Source organism: Polypterus senegalus, chromosome 2, assembly GCF_016835505.1.
Source record: "Polypterus senegalus isolate Bchr_013 chromosome 2, ASM1683550v1, whole genome shotgun sequence".
In the NCBI taxonomy this organism is placed as follows: Eukaryota; Metazoa; Chordata; class Cladistia; order Polypteriformes; family Polypteridae; genus Polypterus; species Polypterus senegalus.
In genome coordinates, this window is record NC_053155.1 from 89,515,092 (window position 1) to 89,536,502 (window position 21,411).

At 35.7% G+C, this 21,411-nt stretch overlaps 1 protein-coding gene across 4 annotated transcripts in view; it reads right to left on the minus strand.

Moving 5' to 3' along the window:
- Positions 1–21,411, minus strand: part of fat3a (FAT atypical cadherin 3a) — a 534,981-nt gene that overhangs the window by 72,906 nt on the left and 440,664 nt on the right. For all 4 annotated transcript variants that reach the window (XM_039744151.1, XM_039744150.1, XM_039744149.1 and 1 more), the window contains 6 exons: positions 17,546–17,742; positions 15,125–15,278; positions 13,688–13,921; positions 5,699–6,088; positions 4,992–5,206; positions 1,992–2,129 (listed from right to left, as the gene is read on the minus strand). In XM_039744151.1, the coding sequence (XP_039600085.1) occupies positions 1,992–2,129; positions 4,992–5,206; positions 5,699–6,088; positions 13,688–13,921; positions 15,125–15,278; positions 17,546–17,742 (1,328 nt within the window). The remainder of the gene's footprint in view (positions 1–1,991; positions 2,130–4,991; positions 5,207–5,698; positions 6,089–13,687; positions 13,922–15,124; positions 15,279–17,545; positions 17,743–21,411) is intronic.

Here is a 21,411-nt window from a genome sequence, read left to right on the forward strand (position 1 = left end):
AAACTGTATCAGTGCAATGGAAAAAGACCTTCAAAAGAATTACACTTACCTAAAGGATTATTAGGAACACCATACTAATACGGTGTTTGACCCCCTTTCGCCTTCAGAACTGCCTTAATTCTACGTGGCATTGATTCAACAAGGTGATGAAAGCATTCTTTAGAAATGTTGGCCCATATTGATAGGATAGCATCTTGCAGTTGATGGAGATTTGTGGGATGCACATCCAGGGCACAAAGCTCCCGTTCCACCACATCCCAAAGATGCTCTATTGGGTTGAGATCTGGTGACTGTGGGGGCCATTTTAGTACAGTGAATTCATTGTCATGTTCAAGAAACCAATTTGAAATGATTCGAGCTTTGTGACATGGTGCATTATCCTGCTGGAAGTAGCCATCAGAGGATGGGTACATGGTGGTCATGAAGGGATGGACATGGTCAGAAATAATGCTCAGGTAGCCCGTGGCATTTAAACGATGCCCAATTGGCACTAAGGGGCCTAAAGTGTGCCAAGAAAACATCCCCCACACCATTACACCTACACCACCACCACCAGCCTGCACAGTGGTAACAAGGCATGATGGATCCATGTTCTCATTCTGTTTATGCCAAATTCTGACTCTACCATTTGAATGTCTCAACAGAAATCGAGACTCATCAGACCAGGAAACATTTTTTCAGTCTTCAACTGTCCAATTTTGGTGAGCTCGTGCAAATTGTAGCCTCTTTTTCCTATTTGTAGTGGAGATGAGTGGTACCCGGTGGGGTCTTCTGCTGTTGTAGCCCATCCGCCTCAAGGTTGTGCGTGTTGTGGCTTCACAAATGCTTTGCTGCATACCTCGGTTGTAACGAGTGGTTATTTCAGTCAAAGTTGCTCTTCTATCAGCTTGAATCAGTCGGCCCATTCTCCTCTGACCTCTAGCATCAACAAGGCATTTTCGCCCACAGGACTGCCGCATACTGGATGTTTTTCCCTTTTCACACCATTCTTTGTAAACACTATAAATGGTTGTGCGTGAAAATCCCAGTAACTGAGCAGATTGTGAAATACTCAGACCGGCCCGTCTGGCACCAACAACCATGCCACGCTCAAAATTGCTTAAATCACCTTTCTTTCCCATTCTGACATTCAGTTTGGAGTTCAGGAGATTGTCTTGACCAGGACCACACCCCTAAATGCATTGAAGCAACAGCCATGTGATTGGTTGATTAGATAATTGCATTAATGAGAAATTGAACAGGTGTTCCTAATAATCCTTTAGGTGAGTATATATCAACCAATGTTCTTTTTCTCTGTCATATCTCTTCTGCTGCTCTATCATCTGTTACTCCTTTCTTATTAATGTCTACAGGCTCCAAATCATCTAGGGGTAAATGTTCTGTCCTAAGCTATTGCCATGAGGACTATACACATTCTTCATGAATCAGAAGATTTTTAAATTTAATGGCCGTGATAGTCCCTCTGCTCTAAAGTACCTTAACTACTTTTCTGTCCCCCCTGGCCATTGAACCTTACTCTTATTCGATGTTAATGTTGATTTATTTTGTTTTATAATTGTGTCTTTCATTTTTCTATTCTTTAATATGTAAAGCACTTTGAGCTACTGTTTGTATGAAAATGTGCTATATAAATAAATGTTGTTGTTAACTATAAAATACAAAAGCAAATTTTTTCTTTTTGTTGCATTTTAGATTTGTCCAATAGGTTTTTCTTTTATTTGCCTAATACTTTCTGACAGAGCTGTTATCGCACTCTTACTATAACTTTAGAAAACTCCAAATAAAACTAACCTTAATTTTATGGATACCAGTTTATTTGCTGCTTGTACGCAGTTGTGGGTTAACCAGACAGCAGTTGCAGATACTCATTAGTAAATCTCAAGAAATATTGCTCTTGCTAATGGTTGTACCAATGAGAATTACTTTAATTATTTTTCTGCAGGAAATACTGCCCTGAATTAGAATGAGATCTGAATAAAAATTATTCTTACCATCTCTCTATCAAGGTGTTTATTGACCTTCATTAGACCGCTCATTGGATCAATGAAAAACTGATTTTCCCGATCTCCACTTACAATAGAAAAAAGAATCTGCCCATTTACAGGACTGTCTGCATCCTCAGCCGTTAACTGCAAAGACATAAGAGACAGACATCATAGATTAAGTATCGTGCCTTGTAGACGGCTACAGAAATGATGAAGTTTTAATATGCAGCTTGCTAACAAATGACTGCGTGCAGACAGTAAAACATAGTTTGAATTACAAGACACAAGTAAATGCAGATACACTTTAACCTGGATGTATTAATCATGTAGTAGATAACTTTAAAAATTAATGTCCCTCCTGTAATGTAAATGTTAATTGCAATGCTTGCAGTCTGGACCTTTACTGAAAAAATAAACAGCTTAGTTGGAAAAGAATCTGGCATATCTGTGAAAACACATTTAAATAATGGAAAAAAGAATCTCACAAACCAGCCCTAAAATGAATTTAGACGTGATGACAGAAAAGAAATGGATCCAGACATTTTGAATAAGAAAACGAAAATCAAAGTAGCTGAAAATCAAAGTAGCAAGACCTAATCCTACACCTACCTGCCTCCAGCTTGTTAACAGTCTATGCAAAAAAGAGCTGAAATGTGAAAATGAAAACAGAATGTTCAACACACAGATCACTCTTAATTGGCAATGTGTAAATTAACAGATGCGGATAAAAATAAACAGGCGGCTCCGTTCTTCACATTGGCCCTTATTTATTAAATAGACTGTAAATTCAACATATGATTTCAGAAATGAAAGAAGATTATCAAATTTAAAATGACACTTTACTCAGTTTTATCCCAAACTTTTAAAAATGTGCACCTTAAGTAGGGTATGCTATTGAAGTTGTGTTTCATGTTAAGTCCTATGCACCACCATTTCTTTTTCGGCAATCAAAATTCACAAAAACTCATTGAAAACTCTTGGTTTACCAGCTTCACAGTTAGACAAGCTCTTTTGGTGATTAATTTCTCAATTTAGAGAAAATTATGACATCCATCCACAAACTAGGGTTGATTTAGTGTCACCAGTCTAACAAAACTGCATATCTTTTGAGTGTGGGTGGAAACCCACACAGATATGGGGAGAACATGCAAATTCCGTGCAGAGAGGCACACCCTGGTCACCTAATTGCAATATACTCAACTCTGCTTGATTTATGATCATGGGGGAATCTACATGTAAGTATAAACACACTCACACACGGTCTGCTGGAATATCCAGAGAAAATGCCTGCAGACATGGGGAGAATGTGCAACAGTGACACCACACTGACAAAGAGCAGATATTTGACTATAACCCAGGAAGGTTAGACCCAAAAGGCCTAACATTAGAACATGAACATAAAATAACCACCTGCTTGTTCTACAGTAGCAATGTACCTATTTGAAGGCATTAATCCATCAGTAAAGGAACACCAGAATAATTGAATTTCTTTCTCATTGTTAACTGACCATTATCTGGAAAAGTAATCAAGCCAGCAATTAAAGGTTTTCAAATCCTAAATAGACTAATAACAGCAAAAATGCAATTTTGGGAAAAATAGAAAATACCTTGACAGTTAGTCCTTACCCAAAAATCAACACATACCTTACAGATTTTGAAATAAAGCTAAACACTTAAGTGTTCTAAACTAAGACAGTCTGAAAGTGTGACAAAGAATTTCAAATATTACAGTAAAATGTACTGTACAGAGGTGAATAAGGCTTCAAAATACACAAAAACCCAGTACTGAGATGCAACAAAGCAGGGACTGATTGTCCATTCCACTTGAGGCGCTCATTCTTTAGAACTTTGGGCTGATATTAACTGAAGTGTTCCTGTAACAGTATCCCTAGCTTATAGATCAAAATCACATTGCTTCATACGTAACATGCTTGTGAACAATTTTGACCAGCTAAATAAAATCAAGCCTATCTTTTACAAAGAAATTCCAATAAACTGATCTAGTCAGTGCAAATAAATGCGCATGATCATTGATGGAGGGAAAAGAAAAAGAGCTAACACTCTAATGGATTGAGAATTAAATCCACATCAAGGCAGTGTGGATATGGACACCTTTTTTACTTGTTAATGTTAACCGTTTGGTCTCCAGGAATTGGTTAATGTACAGTATATACTCGAATCCAAAGCAGTGTTGTTCTTTTCACTTGATTCTAGGATGTTCTTAGTTAAGTTGCACTTAAATAACCTTCATTTTGATTTAATTAATCTAATTCTAGAGTTTTGGAAAGCCAGAACCTATTTTGGTTTATTTAGCACAAAGCAGAGTCAATGATTCATACACCCACAATAACATATATATCAGAAAAAAGTAAGAATTATGATTCATCCTCATATGTGCAAGATGTGCCAACTCCACATTGATAGCTACTGGGTCGAGATTTTGGCAGTCTCCTGGTACATTAGTGCACCATTGCTAGTCATTCTGGAACCCGATTGTACATTTAGTGAAGAAAATTATTTTTTACAGGCAATATAAAGGTGCAAAAAATTAACTAAACAGAATCACTCAAACAATCTTCATACAGAAAACCTTCAGAGCAACTATATTATTTCATTTATCTTTTACAAAATGAATGTTAGGTTGACTGTACACGGTAATGCTTTATGCTATCTGAAAACTGCATAGCATCCCATTAATCTTTTGTGCAAATTTCCAGTGAATTTTTTGCATGTTGCTTATGCTCAGTTGAAACATTGTATTCATAAAACCATTTGGGTATCTGCACGACAGGTGCCTCACACAGATGTCTACCTCTCGAGGTTATGAATCTAGTCAAAATTGAAGGCTCTACAAAAAATAATAAAAAAAAGTCTTTATCTATGCTAAGTAGGTCAGAATAATGTACAAACAAAGGATCTTTTGTCATCTGGAAAGGCCAAAGATACACAGCAGGCTAGAAAATTATGTCTGAATTATCTGAATGTTTTCTAGCAATAATATCATACCCTGACAACTGAATCCCCAATGGATGAGTCTTCACTGATCACGGCACTGTAGATGTCTTGGCTGAACATTGGTGCATTGTCGTTTATATCCGTCAGATTGATATTCACTGTAGTAACAGCACTTAGAGGTGGGGTACCTCCGTCTCTGGCTTCCACTGTCAGGAAGTAATCTTTACATGTTTCAAAGTCCAGCTCTTTATAAACTGAAATTACTCCTGTATAAAAATAAAATCACAAAGCCATTCTTAAGCATTTTTGTGTAAAAACACAGAAAAACCACAAATATCTGTTCAAACAAAAAAGTTACTAAAGCTTGAGAGTATAAATTAAACACAGCAAGGTGTTGTGTTTTCTATATATCCATTAATAGAAAAACTACAACATTAAGAAAAATTACCTGAAACAGGGTTGTTTGCAGTTCAACAAATCCTATTCTGACTATTGACCAAACCAAGTTATATTTTCTATACATCCTTGTGAAACAGTGCTTGGTGTCATGTGGATGGCACATCAGTAAAAGATTTTATAAGTGCCTTTGCAATGAGGAAAGCAAATGCTATATATACTCAGCTTCCCTCGCCTTTAAATAGTGATTTAACAAAAAGCCAAGGCACTGGCAAATTTGAATATTTTGGGTATGCCAAAGTCTACTATTTTCTGAAAGCTTCATCAGTGGAGGGCCTTCTGAATTGAAATCTTCAGCTTACCTGACTTGGAATCAATTAGGAATTTTCCATGCTCATTTCCAGAGCGGATGCTGTAGAAAATTTCTGCGTTGGTACCAATATCCTGGCTTGTTGCAAAAACAGTCAAAACTTTCATGCCTGGAGCAATGTCCTCAGGAACTGTTGCTAAGTAGTCCCTCCTTTCAAATACTGGTGGATTATCATTGATGTCCAGCACAGTGATTGTGACTGTGACCAGAGATGACAGTTTCACAGGGGCACCCTCATCAGAAGCCTTAACTGTTATGTTATATGAACTCTGCAGCTCCCGGTCCAGTGACTTCTCCAGAGTGATGATTCCAGATGACTTATCAATGGAGAAGTGTCCATTGGCCGAATCCTCTAATGAATACATCACCTTCCTGTTCATGCCTGTAAATAAGAGGAGAAAAGCTGAAAATATAATATTTGCTTCAACATGCTAATGCTTGACTGCTGATGGGTACATTTCATTCTACCACCTTCAGTGCTAACAGTGAAAGCTCAAAGAACACTAAAGGTTCCAAGCATGTTTCAACTTTCAAGCCTCGTGATCAAGTTCAATTTCTAAAAGAATGATGCAGAGATTTATTAACATTCTTTCTCAGACGCATTAAATTACAATTTAAATCATAAATAATTAAGTTTTGGGACATTAAAGTTCAGCCTGCCTTTTTAGATACAGAAAATATATACCTAAAGTTTATGAGTTAGCAAGTGAATGTTATTGCCTGAAGACTTATAATTCACAGATCAATGGTGCGAATAATAATAAAAACATTATTAGGTTACTTAATAATCCACAAATGAAATTTTAATAGGTAATTATACATAGTGATATTCTAAAGACTCAGGAATACATTTTTACTTTTAATTTTAGCTTTTATTACACAAATGATAGTTATAATGATAGTTTGCTGATGACACTGCTATCGTGGGCTGCATCAGGAATGGGCAGGAAGAGGAGTATAGGAACCTAATCAAGGACTAAATGGTGCAACTCAAACCACCTACACCTGAACACCAGCAAAACCAAGGAGCTGGTGGTGAATTTTAGGAGGACCAGGACCCTCATGGACCCTATGATCATCAGAGGTGACTGTGTGCAGAGGGTGCAGACATATAAATACCTGGGAGTGCAGCTGGATGATAAACTAGACTGGACTGCCAATACTGATGCTCTGTGTAAGAAAGGACAGAGCCGACTATACTTTCTTAGAAGGTTGGCGTCCTTCAACATTTGCAATAAGATGCTGCAGATGTTCTAACAGACGGTTGCGGTGAGCACCCTCTTCTATGTGGTGGTGTGCGGTGGAGGCAGCATAAAGGAGAGGGATGCCTCACACCTGGACAAACTAGTGAGGAAGGCAGGCTCTATTGTAGGCATGGAGCTGGACAGTTTGACTTCTGTGGCAGAGCGACAGACGCTGAGCAGGCTCCTGTCAATCATGGAGAATCCACTGCATCCATTGAATAGTATCATCTCCAGACAGAGGAGCAGCTTCAGCGACAGACTGCTGTCACTGTCCTGCTCCACTGACAGACTGAAGAGATCGTTCCTCTCCTACACTATGCGACTCTTCAATTCCATCCGGGGGAGTAAACGTTAACATTATACAAAGTTATTGTCTGTTATACCTGCATTTTTATCATTCTTTAATTTAATATTGTTCTTTATGTATGCTGCTGCTGAAGTATGTGAATTTCCCCTTGGGATTAATAAAATATCTATCTATCTATCTATCTATCTATCTATCTATCTATCTATCTATCTATCTATCTATCTATAGCAGAGCTTAGTTTAAGTTTAATAGTCAATATCTAAAAGATTTATTTGAAAACTTATTTAATGAATGCATTGACTAGGGATGTGGTAGTCAAAATTCTTCTTCTTTAGTAGGTGTTGACATTCACTTGGATATTTTTTATTTACGCATAAGTATTGAACTTTTCCATTAAAATTCCCTCTTGTAAATTTTTAAAAACAGAAAATATGTCAGTTGTGCTCCTAATTCATGACACAGTGTCATGTATGTACTGTTGTTTGCTTTTGATGCTCAGAATGTTTTACTCTAATTCTCATTCAAAACATTTGTGGCAACAAATAAACTATAAAAAATATTTTGTATAAAAATGTATTTAAATTGTAATTAATTGCCTGCCTTACTGCAGTGTAATTTTGAATGAGTGAAAAAAATGGAAATATTTAAGATCTTAAAAATAAACTTGATCCCTTAGCAATAATACTCAAAGTGTAGGTAAAGAATCTGGGTGAAGTCATTGCTTCTGGCCTAAACTTTAAAATGCACATTAATCAGATTACTAAAACTGCATTTTTCTATTTAAAGACTATTGCAAAAGGTAGACCTCTTATAACATTGCAAGATACTGAGAAATTAATTCACTTTTTTGTTTTTAGTCAACTAGATTGCTGTAATGCACTTCTAACCGGAATACCTAAGAAACAAATCAATCTGCTGCAGTAAGACCAGAATGCAGCAGCAAGAATCTTAGTCGTAAAAAAAGAAAATCTGAGGAAATCTCACCAGTTTTATTGTTAGAATTCACTTTAAAATACTACTGTTGGCATATACAGCTTTAAATAATCTTGTTCTTTCCCATATTTTGGAATGCCTGCCCCCCTACATTCCAAGTTGTGACCTTAGATCTCCTAATACTTTTCTGATTATTATTCCAAGAGCTAAGCAAAAAGAAATGGTGAGGCAGCCTTTTGCTGTTATGCACCAAGCACCAAAAATGTGGAGCTACCAAAAGAGATATGCCAGGCAAAAACCATGGATCATTAAAAAATTGTCTTAATTGTAGCAACATTTTAGTTCTACTTCTAATAAATTATACTTGCATGGATTTAATATATTCTTGATGGAACTGTGATCATTATTAATCTCTACATTTCTCTACTTTTTTTTCCATGGTGTTGTTTTGTGCCACCACCACCTAATTAATGCACTGTGCAGGTGTCCTTTAATACTTGAACAAAACAGGAAATCCCAGCTATCTACAAGACCCACTACATCGAATCCTATGGGGCACATCCTAAAAAAATAATAAGGAACAACGTAAATACATTTATGTTAGGCAGAATGCCCTTTTGGGTTCTAGGTGTACTTGTAGTCTTGGAACCCCTGCAGATTGTTTTTTTTTCCTGTCCTTTTTTCACTTTCTAGTATTATCCGTGTATAGACCTCCTAAATATAACGCGTCTTTCTTTGAGGAATTCTCAATTTTAATTACAAACTATGACGCACTCTTAATAGTCGGCGACTTTAACTTTCATGTCGACAATCAGTGTGACCAAAAAGTAAAAGAATTCATGAACCTCCTGGACTCTTTTGATTTTAGGCAGCTCGTTAATCAACCTACACATAAAGCAGGTCATATGTTAGACTTAGTGATTGCTAAAGGACTTAAAGTTGATATAAAGCAGGTCATTGATATCGGTCTATCAGACCATTTCCTTCTACTATTTAATATAGAAATAATGATAGAAAACATTCATGAGAAGCATATTGTTAAAAAACGCTTCTTTGACTCATCAGCAGCTTTAAAACTTACAAACATTCTAAGCAATCAGTCCGTTTATAGTGCCAACTATAATAGCGAGGATAATGTAAATAGTAAAGTGGAAAACTTTAATTCTAAAGTAAGAGCTGCTGTTGACATAGTTGCACCTGAAAAGACAGTTAAAAAATCTTCTAGCATTGTTATTCCATGGAAGACCCAAAGAGTGTCTGATTTAAAAAGAACATGTCATAGAGCTGAGCATAAATGGAGGAAAACTAAACTAACTATCCATTATGAGATATTAAAGGTTAAAATAACAGAATACAATAACACAGTCCGTCTTGAGAGGCGCTGCTATTTCTCATATATTATAAATAACAATGCTAGTAATCCCAGAGTCTTATTTTCTACAAGTGATCGTCTGTTAAACCCAGGTAACACAAAGGAATGCCCCCAGAATACTTCCAGTGAAACCTGTGAGAACATTGCTGTTTTTTTCAATCAAAAAATTAATGATATTAGAGATAACATAGTATATCTCCCCAACACTGCAAAACCTCCAAAGCCCGGTACTCCATTATAAACAAATTAAATGCTTTCACCAGGATAGATTTACCTGAATTACATAGTATAATCTCTCAACTGAAACCCTCCACCTGCGTCCTTGACCCAATACCAACAAGGTTTTTCAAAGAAGTATCAGGCGTGCTAATTGACAATATTCTGGACATAGTTAATTTGTCATTAAATACGGGGGTCTTCCCAGACTGTCTTAAGACTGCTGTAGTTAAACCCCTGCTCAAGAAAAATAATCTTGACCCCTCTGCCTTTGAAAATTTTAGACCCATCTCTAACCTGCCCTTCTTAAGTAAAATTCTAGAGAAGGCAGTCATTATGCAGTTAAATGACCACCTCAATAAACATGCTATTCTTGATAAATTTCAGTCAGGTTTCAGAACAAATCACAGCACAGAAACTGCACTCGTTAAAGTAGTAAATGACTTGCGGGTAAATGCAGACAGAGGCCATTTATCTGTTCTCATCCTCTTAGATCTGAGTGCTGCATTTGACACCATTGATCATAATATTCTTAGAAATCACCTTAGTCAATGGGTGGGCCTCTCTGGCAGTGTCTTAAATTGGTTTGAATCCTACCTGGCAGGGAGAAAATTCTTTGTGAGTTGTGGTAATCACATCTCAAAGACACATGATATCCGATATGGTGTTCCACAAGGCTCTATCCTGGGTCCGCTGCTCTTCTCAATCTACATGCTTCCGTTAGGTCAGATTATCTCAGGGCACAACGTGAGTTACCACAGCTATGCTGATGACACACAGCTGTACTTATCAATAGCACCTGATGACTCCGACTCTCTCGATTCACTAACACAATGTCTTACTGGTATTTCTGAATGGATGAATAGTAATTTTCTCAAACTAAATAAAGAGAAAACTGAAATTTTAGTAATTGGCAATAATGGATTCAATGAGGTTATCAGAAATAAACTTGATGCATTAGGATTAAAAGTTAAGATGGAAGTAAAAAACTTAGGGGTAACTGTTGACTGTAATCTGAATTTTAAATCGCATATTCATCAGACCACTAGGACAGCATTTTTTCACTTAAGAAACATAGCAAAAGTTAGACCTCTTATATCATTGAAAGATGCTGAGAAATTAATTCACGCTTTTGTTTTCAGTAGACTAGATTACTGCACTCCTCTCAGGACTACCCAAAAAAGACATAAATCACTTGCAACGAGTGCAGAATGCAGCTGCTAGAATCCTAACTAGGAAAAGAAAATCCGAACACATTTCTCCAGTTTTGATGTCACTACACTGGTTACCTGTGTCATTCAGGATTGACTTTAAAATTCTGCTTATGGTTTATAAAGCCTTAAATAATCTCGCTCCATCTTATATATGGAATGTCTGACACATTATATTCCAAATCGTAACCTTAGATCCTCAAATGAGTGTCTCCTTAGAATTCCAAAAGCTAAACTTAAAAGAAGTGGTGAGGCGGCCTTCTGCTGTTATGCACCTAAAATCTGGAATAGCCTGCCAATAGGAATTCGCCAGGCAAATACAGTAGAGCACTTTAAAAAACTGCTGAAAACACATTACTTTAACATGGCCTTTTAACTTCACTTTAACTTAATACTGATACTCTGTATGTTCAATTCATCATAATAACTATTCATAGTGGCTCTAAAATCCATACTGACCCCTACTCTCTCTTCTGTTTCTTTTTCCGGTTTCTTTGTGGTGGCGGCCTGCGCCACCACCACCTACTCAAAGCATCATGATGCTCCAACATTGATGGACTGAAAGCCAGAAGTCTACGTGACCATCATCATCAAGTCCTTCCATGAGAACCCTAAATACAAAGAGGACTGTTTATTTATGTTAGGTAGATTGCCCAGATGAGACTGGGCGGTCTCTTGGTCTGGAATCCCTACAGATTTTATTTTTTTCTCCAGCCGTCTGGAGTTTTTATTTGTTTTTTCTGTCCACCCTGGCACATCGGACCTTACTTATTCTATGTTAATTAATGTTGACTTATTTTATTTTTATTGTGTCTTCTATTTTTCTGTTCTTCATTTTGTAAAGCACTTTGAGCTACATTTTTTGTATGAAAATGTGCTATATAAATAAATGTTGTTGTTGTCTCCTGCCATCTGACCCCATCATCAGACTTATCGATTAAGACAAAAATACAAAATTATATATAAGGTCTCTACTTTTTTACTAATTGTATATTTATTTTATGTAAGTGGGTATTGGTTTATTTTTGTATTTTACTTTTCATTATTATTTCTATTCAATTTAATTAGCTTTTCTTTATTTGTAACAATTTCTTTGATATCTTGCAAAGCACTTGAGCTACATCTTATGTTTGAAAATGTTCTATAGAAATAAATAGTGTGGTGTCTCACAGGGGTCAGTGGAACGACTGCTGCTATTTTTTTATACAGTATAAATGATTTGGATAGGAATATAAATAACAAACTGGTTAAATTTGCGTACTACGCTAGGTGGATTGGCAGATTATGTGAAATCCGCAGAATCATTATAGAGGGACTTGGACAGCATACAGGCTTGGGAAGATTTGTGGCAGATGAAATTTAATGTAAGTAAATTTAAAGTATTACATGTAGAAAGTAAAAATGTTATGTTTGAATACACAATGGATGGTCTGAAAAGATGAAAATACACCTTATAAGAAGGACTTAGGAATCATAGTGGACTCTACACTATCAACTTCCAGACAGTGTTCAGAAGCTATTAAGAAGACTAACAGAATGTTAGGTTATATAGCACGATGTGTGGAGTACAAGTCCAAGGCGGTTATGCTTATGCTTTATAATGCACTGATGAGGCCTCATCTAGATTACTGTGTGCAGTTTTGGTCTCCAGGCTACAAAAGAGACATAGCAGTGCTAGAAAAAGTGCATAGAAGAGTGACTTATCTGGTTCCAGGGCTAAAGGGGATGGATTATGAGGAAAGATTAAAAGGGATGAGCCTTTTCAGATTAAGCAAAAGAAGACTAAAAGGAGACCTTTTGAAGTGTTTAAAATTATGAAGGGAAAAAGCACAGAGGACCAAGACTATTACTAAGTTCATCAAGAACATGAGGACACAGTTGGAAACTTATTAGGGTTAAACTTGGCACAAATATTACAAAGTTTTTCTTTACACAGAGAACACAGACACCTAGAATCAGCTACCAAGGAGTATGGTAGACAGTAAGACTTTAGAGTCTTTCAAAACTAGGTCTAAATTGTTCTTATGTTACTGTTGTTGTTGTTATAGGGTTTGTAGGGTTTATATTGTCATGTGTATAGAGTACAGTGAAATTCTTACCTACACATGCTAATCGACATGCACTTTCTGGCAGCCTATACTTACTCTGTGATTATAGTACCCTTTTAAGTAACAATACATTTGTCATTCGTTACATGATCAGGAACTTACCTATACTGTGACTTGAGTTGCACTGCTCTTAGGTAGATAATTACATTGCAAGTATATTATAATAAAAAACACAACCAAAAACTTATCAATATCATGCACCACATTTAAAATGATGTTGCTTATATAAATGCAAAATACAAGCAATCAAAAAATAATTTAATTGTATACACTGTAGTCTGGATAATTAATTTACAACAGAGTGTTAAACTATGAAAGCCACACTTTTAAATACTATGGCCAAGAGTGCCATTAAATAAATTATTACTATTATTGCTATTATTTTTTTATAATTGCATGGAACCATAATATTAATTTTAATAGATTTTCATAGATTTAATACACTTTAATCAATATTCTTCTTTCTTAACCTAAACCATACTATTTCCTAATGATATCACCTCCTTTTCACTTTACTGAAGAAAAACAAATTGTGCAGATCAGCATGATATTTATCAATTGCAGCAAAAAGAAGTGCTAACAATACTGACCTTCATCTGAATCAGTTGCCTGCAGTCTGGTTAGTAAGGCTTTTGTGGCAGTGTTCTCATATATGCATGCTGTGTAATGATCACTGGAGAACACGGGAGGATTGTCATTTACATCCCCCACAGAAAGGACTATCTCTGACTGGCAGTAACGGCCTCCTCCGTCTTCAGCTTTGGCGATCAAGTTATACACAGGGGTGTCCTCCCGATCCAAAGGTGACAAGGTTTTTAGTTCGCCTGCAAAGCAATTACAATCATCAGAGCTGAATGATATTCTAATTTTATACTCATCAGGGGGTTGCAGCAGTAAATACTGCCTGCTTGAAGCATGCTTAAATAAGAAATAGCTTCAGAAACCTCAGCAGAGGACATATAATAAGACCATATACAGGCAAGAAAAATAGAAAAGAAAATTGGTCTGTATTACATGGGGTGTATTTTTACTATAACTGAATCTTCAGTGCAAAATGTACTGGTGATCTCATTTAATGACAGTTTTAGTGTAATTTAAAAAGACATTATTTAATATTAAAAAAGCTTAGGTTACATAAAGAATAAAAATACCTATGTTTAAACAGGTTTTACAACATTAAGATTTTTATGTAGTGTGGGATGACATGAAAATGATCCCACTCAGTGATTTCTAACCAGTTGCACTTACTTTTAACCTGTACTTACCTCTCACAATACCATCATATCAGAAAATGAAGCAAAAAGGACATTGTACTTAAAAGAAATGTGTAGGTGTTTCATTTTAAGACCTCTTTAGACTGAATAATATGAAAAACGAGTTAAATTATTTTAGTAATTCTACCTGAAAAATGTTCCATCCATATAAAAGCAATTTGCAAACAGGTTAGCTCATTTTTAGGCACCTTTAGAGAGTAAAATAACTTGTAATTAAGTAAGCCTTAAAAATTTAATTCAAACAAACCCTGTCTACACACTGATCCAATCTTTTGTGTGCTTTTAACCAGTCCACTTAACACCTATATACAGTTCATGGGAATTATGTAGGTTTTAGTTCCACTTCCTTTCCAGGGGAATAATTAAGCAAGTAATAGGAGCATCTCCGGGTATCAGGAACTATGTCCAGCTCTGTAACTTCCCATCGGACTTTTGCACGTTCATATTGTATCTGAATGTGACTTCTGCATGTATCCTGTATGTACATGTGCTTGTTAAGTAATTTAAATGATCCCATTGTATGGGTACCCTGCAGATTACTGGAATTCTGTCTAGTGCTGATTCCTGCCTCCTGTCAGATGCTGTTCGGATAAGATCTGGCCGTCTATGACAATACAATTGAAATAGTGAGCTTGGAAAATGAATGAATGGAGCATTCACAATAATTTAAAAGTACACAATTAAAGAATCTGGGTTATAATTAAAGAATTAAGAATATTTTTCACTTTACTTATCAAATTTGGTAATTCTTACCAGTTTCAGGATCCAAAAAGAAATCATCTGCCCCATATCCATGTAATGAGTACCGGATTTCTGCATTGGAACCAATGTCAGCGTCTTCAGCTTGTACCCTCAGAATAATTTCATTGGGGAGTATATTTTCCAAGAATGAAGCACTGTACAATGCCTATTCAATAACACAAAATACATATATATTTTTAATTACCTTGTCCTCATGTAGAAAATGAAATAGATGAAACAGATTCAAAATAAAGAAGTTTGAAAATTAAGAAAACAAAGATGGAATTACTCAGTTTTATAGTAAGGAATCAAGACGGATCACACACATTCAAAATGAAAAATATTAAAAAATGATGCCATGTTCCAGATGGTAACTGTTACTGTACATTATGTCACATTATAACAGCAGTTAAATGTGATTTAATGTTACAGCAAACTCTTGACTGTAGTTGTCAGCTACAGTATAGAAACTGAAAATTGCCATGAAATATGCTGTGCTGTTTGATATTTATTTGGAATTAAATGTTTTGAAAGTTTGCTGTTGAAAACAAGACTGAATGATTGATCATAATAAAGAAACAATAAGACAGATGGTGAAAGGATTTCAAAATGTCATTCTTCAATTTTAATTAATAATGTCACACGTTCACAGAAATAAAATAGCTGGGTCTGTCTTCTGCTTCAGAAACACTATCTTTAGCATTTTTCTTTTTCCTGACTTTGTGTGATTTAGCTAGGTCCCTACTTAATTTTTTTTAAATCTCTTCCCATCTATATCATCTTCCATTGTCTAGTAAAACTATCCTATTTTAACCCTCTTACATTTATAAGTAAGCCAATTGTTCTGAAAGCAGGGTTGTGTACTACCTATTAACAAAATGCAACATCAGTTCAGACTACTACTTTCTTTCATCTACCCATCCATTATCAAATTTATTTCATTCAGGGTTACGGTGTCAAAGACCACACTGTCAGAATCAAGTGCAAATCAGAAACCATCCTTGGATCCACAGTGGAGAACACCAACACTCATCCATGCACTGCCAATTTATTGTTGTCAAATAGTCTAATCCAGGAGAGAAAAGTCCATTCAGATAAATCAAGGAGAAGAAGGCTGTGAAACAGAAGTGCTATCTATTATACCACAATGTCAAAACTGAAAATACCAAAAATCAGCTGTATTCAGTACCCTAAGCAGAACTGGTAATGGACGGGGATGAATAATTTCAATAAATAAGCTGCATTGTGACCTAGAACACAAGTGAATACTATGCTTGTTAAAACATTTAGCCTCCAAATAATTATTCACCACTTGCTACACAATACAAAGTGAACATTTATAAAAGTATTCATTCTCATACACAGCCCTGAACTAGATTAAGTTGTCTCAATAAAGGCTGGATGGGTGGATAGATTTTTACTTAAAACTGTGTTGTGAAATAAGCCTAGAGTGTAAGAAGTAAGTAACAAAAGAATGATTGTGTATTAGCGCATAAAATCAAAGTGAAATATGTTTCGAGTAAAAGAGGCAAAATGCATTAGAGTAGAACACCTCCACAATTTTTAATTAGAAATGCAGGTTAGTATTTAGTCTAAATCGAGCCGTGCAGAGATTAAATGCTACTACAAGGCCAACTCTAATAATCAGTATAATAATATACCGTGTTGTCAGGCTCATTATCTAGTGAGTTGATGAATGATGTACTGCTGTTTTTTGATTAATTACAGATACGAGCTACCATATTTGCCTGTTAGAATTAAACATCAAGCGTGGTCATATGGCCTAATAAATGAATGCCTATCAACCTTTTTGATTCCATTAGAGATATAGAATTTCACATCATGGTGAAAAATGGGGGCTCCTGGTGACGGAAAAAAAGATTTTACATAGTTAAAATGTATGACACCAGAAAATTATAAGTAAAAAAGAGAAAAAATTATTGTTATTTTGAAACAAAAAAATATTCCTGCCATATACATTTCATTTTGTACGGCATTGTGTGTATAATCACTGCATCCCACTATTTCAATGTAACACTGTGTTAGTATTTTTCTTCCTACTTTACAGTATCTTCCTAAAAGTCAGATTACAGCAATTTTATTTTACATCACACAAATTTCTTTGCAGTTGTGTTTCTACAGGACAAACCTTGTAAAATCTGTGAAATTTGTGTGACTGTCATCATCACTGGGTGGCTTAAAGAAATGCAGGTGCAATGGTTAAGGCTTTGGACTTCAAACTCTGCCGTTGTGGGTTCAAATCCTGCTACTGACCCTGAGCAAGTCACGTGACCTACCTGTGCTCCATTTGGAAAACCTAAAAGAAATGTAACTAATTGTATCGTAGATGTTGCAAGACTTCTTGAATAAAGGTATCAGGCAAATATAAATACTGTACAGTATATTTAAATCCTGAAAGGCAACCAAACTTACCTGGTCACAGACGGGGCTGTTATCATTAGCATCAGTAACAGTAACTTCAATCATTGTCCTTGTGACAAACAATCCATCTGTCGCAGTGATGTTCAGCAGGTACAGATCTTGATCTTCTCGGTCCAATGGTCTCTTCACATAGACCTTCCATTCATTCTGAACCAGCCCCAGAGCAAACTTTCCTTTTGGATTTCCCCCTGAAAGAAGTATTTTGATTTAGTTATCAAATTTCTCCGATGTCATATCTATGTAGGAGCCACTGACTTTTTGCTGAGGCCATAAAATAACTTGTATACTCTGTGATATCTATGATTTACAGCCTTTTTAAAATTGTGTATTTTATTCTAACAACTGTCTTTAACTCCACTAATAAAAACACAGTATTCTACTGTATTTGATATTCATTTCAGTATGTAAGCTTCACAAATGCTTTGCAACTTAACATTTCCAAAGAGTGTGCAAGAGCATTTAAATATTATAACTATATGTTTCTCTGGTGCTGTAAACAAATTGCTGATCCAAACATTACTATTATTTTTTGAAAAACTGGAAAGCTTCCAGTACATGCTTTGGCTGTATGTCAACATTTAAGAAATAGTTTTATAGGTTTGGTTTGGTAATTTTCAAATCAAGTTGATTTCTTCACAATCATGGTATAGAGTATATGCATTTGCCATGTGAAATTCTGTTCTAAAGTTTTTTAAGATTTTTAAAAAATATCTTGGCACTGTATGATAGACACCAAGAAGCATGGAGCACCACAAGAAAATAAAAGACTAAAAACTTACTGAATAAGTTTCCTTTGAAGCAGTAAATGTTTTGACATAAAAAACATACCTTTTTTGTTTTCGATGCATGTTTATGACAACAAAAAAAAAATCTGGAAACAACAATTTATTTAGCATTCCTGGTAATTTTTTTCTTGAGGTAAAGGTGCATTTTCTATTGTTTGTGTACCAGTAGTGACTTTGTAGGAGGAGTTCTCACATAAATACAGAAGTAGCCTAACCAAGCACACGGCAGGAAACATTTAGTGTGATTTGGTCTTTTGCGAGGAAACCACACCCACACTTCTGGGGGAGAAATGTTGTTACAGAGGAAGACAAGTAATGAAGTAGCACACACAGCTGGTCTTCTTTTAAAATGGCTGAATCTTATAATATTGGTGTTTTATTTTTGAAAATGACATGAATAAGATATTTTACAATCTGTATGTAATCTCAAGGCACAGGTCAATGCTTGATAACTTTCTTGGCTGAAAAAATTGGCGTATTGGGTAAGTTTTTATTTAGTTTTTAAATGAGCATTAGTTTCAGTATTTTAGTTTTTATAAGCTTTTATTTTCTGGTTGTGCTGTGTACTCCATTGCTACCACTATAAAATCTCAGGACCAACTAAATATTTTAAAAATGTGTTGAAAACACCTAACTTTAGAACACAATTTCACATGACAAATGCATATATGCAATGTTTATGAAGAAATACTTTAAGTTTGACTTGAAAAATACCAAACCTATCATCCATTATCCAGGGTCACGGGGGTGTGCTGGAGCCAATCCCAGCCAACACAGGGCGCAAGGTAGGAAACAAACCCCTTTGGGCGCCAGCCCACCACAGGGTGCACACACACGCTCACACACCAGGGACAACTTAGAATCGCCAATGCACCTAACCTGCATGTCTTTGGACTATAGGAGGAAGCCAGAGTACCCGGAGGAACCCACGCAGATGCAGGGAGAGCATGCAAGCTCTATGCAGGGAGGACCTGGGAAGCGAACCCAGGTCTCCTAACTGTGAGACAGCAGCGCTACCCACTGCACCACCTTGCCGCCCCCAAACCTATCATTTAACCATTATTTTGAAAAATATTTTCAAGCGGATGTGTAGTCTTCAATTAATAAAAAGGTCAGATACAATAAATAGATGGGGTTGCACTATATCATCAGTCTGTCTGGGTATACAAGTTTAATCTGGCCTGACCCAACTTCTGACCAGTCCAAGCCATACATGAAGTCAAAGTCTTATGATTTTAGATAGATAGATAGATAGATAGATAGATAGATAGATAGATAGATAGATAGATAGATAGATAGATAGATAGATAGATACTTTTTATATTCCAAAGTAAAATAAAAGGAGGCTATCCTAAAAATTCCACGTAAAAGTATTTCACTTCAACATTTAACGTAACATTTCAATTAAATTACAAATAATATTAAAAGAAAATCTAATTTAACAAGTATACTTTTTGAAATACAATTGCTACATCACATTAGAAATGGACTAAGCCACAATATATACTCATATACTTAATCCAACTTAAGGCTGCACATGGACATAATCTCTAGCTTTATCAAATAAAGTGTCGTATCTTCTGTATTTAGATGGGTGGTTTGATGGCACTATGATTAGCATTACTGAACACAGCTAAAGGAATCTAAGTTCGAATCTTGACCTGACCGCTATCTGTAAGGAGATTGCATTCTCTTTCCCTCTCGGTGGTTGGTTTTTCTGTACATGGTCTCCTAAAGTATGTTAAGAAAAGGTGGCTGGCACATCTAAATAGGATTTTTGTGAGTGGGTTTGTGCTTTGTTATGGATTAATGTCATGTCATGACTGTTTCCCATTTAACACCCATCTACCTCAAAACAGCCTCCATTAACCTGTATTGGTTAAAGCCACCTAAGAAAATTGATGGATGATGAGAATTGATGGATCCAAAGTAGGATACTGGTGGTTTGTTCTCCTCTGGTGAAGAAACAAAAACACCTTAGTCATCTGAGCAAAAGACATAATTTGAGTAATAAATCTTTTCTGGCTTTTGACTGTACATTCATATCTTGCTACATGTCACTTGAGCCCCACTGCAAGCACAGTACAAGTTTAGTTTGACTTCTGTTGGTGCTGCATATTGATAAATTGACCTGAGTCATTTGCTTCAGTTAAGTGAAAAGATCTAGGTCATTGACTCACTTCCATTACTGATGTGTTCAATTTTATTGAGTAACAAGGTTCATCTCACTTATTACTAGTCTCAAAAAGAACCTCTCCCAGACTGTCCAACATCACTATATGGTTGGAGAAAGAAAATGAAAAATCAAAGAACACTCTACTTTAAACAGACAAAACTCTTTGTGATAAAACTTTTATGGATGGAAAAATGGGAATGATCATGATAACATTCTGTCTTTTTTGTGTATGTACAATTTGTGACAAGCAGTTTAGAGAACTGACTCACTTATGACTTGTTGAGATCTGTATCACTGGGAAACTTACTGGCTGATTCTGTACACATATTCACCATTTCCCACTTCTTGCATTTTGTATGTTGCACAGCCACATCCCAAATGAAACTCATAAGTTATCTCTTATCTCTTTTTCTTTTCTGTTGCTTGTGCTTCAATCACAGCAGTACACTTTTGCTTAGGGGATGACAAATATTAAATAAAATAGGGCAGTGTTGCCATACTACAGCTCAAAAAAAAAACAAAAAAACAACAACACTAGACCAAATATACAGTAGGCTAAAAGTGAGGCAACACATCAATGATGTAGTCAGTTCAAAGGGGTACCATCTTATAGATTCTGGATCAGGAAACACAAAGGCATATACCTGAATTGTTATACTCCTTGTACTTTTGGATATGATGTCCTGAAATTTTGCTCTAGAAAATTATGACATTTGATTACTACCCCTTATTTTCTAGACATAATTGCTGTTATATCCTATGAAATGAATCATGGGATTGAGTTGAATCTTGTGTTAAAAACAGAATATTGTTATCTTAGGAATGTTTTATTGGTACTCCAGTTTTCCTTTCATATTCCTAAGTTATGCAGTTTACATTGACTGATGGCTGTAAAC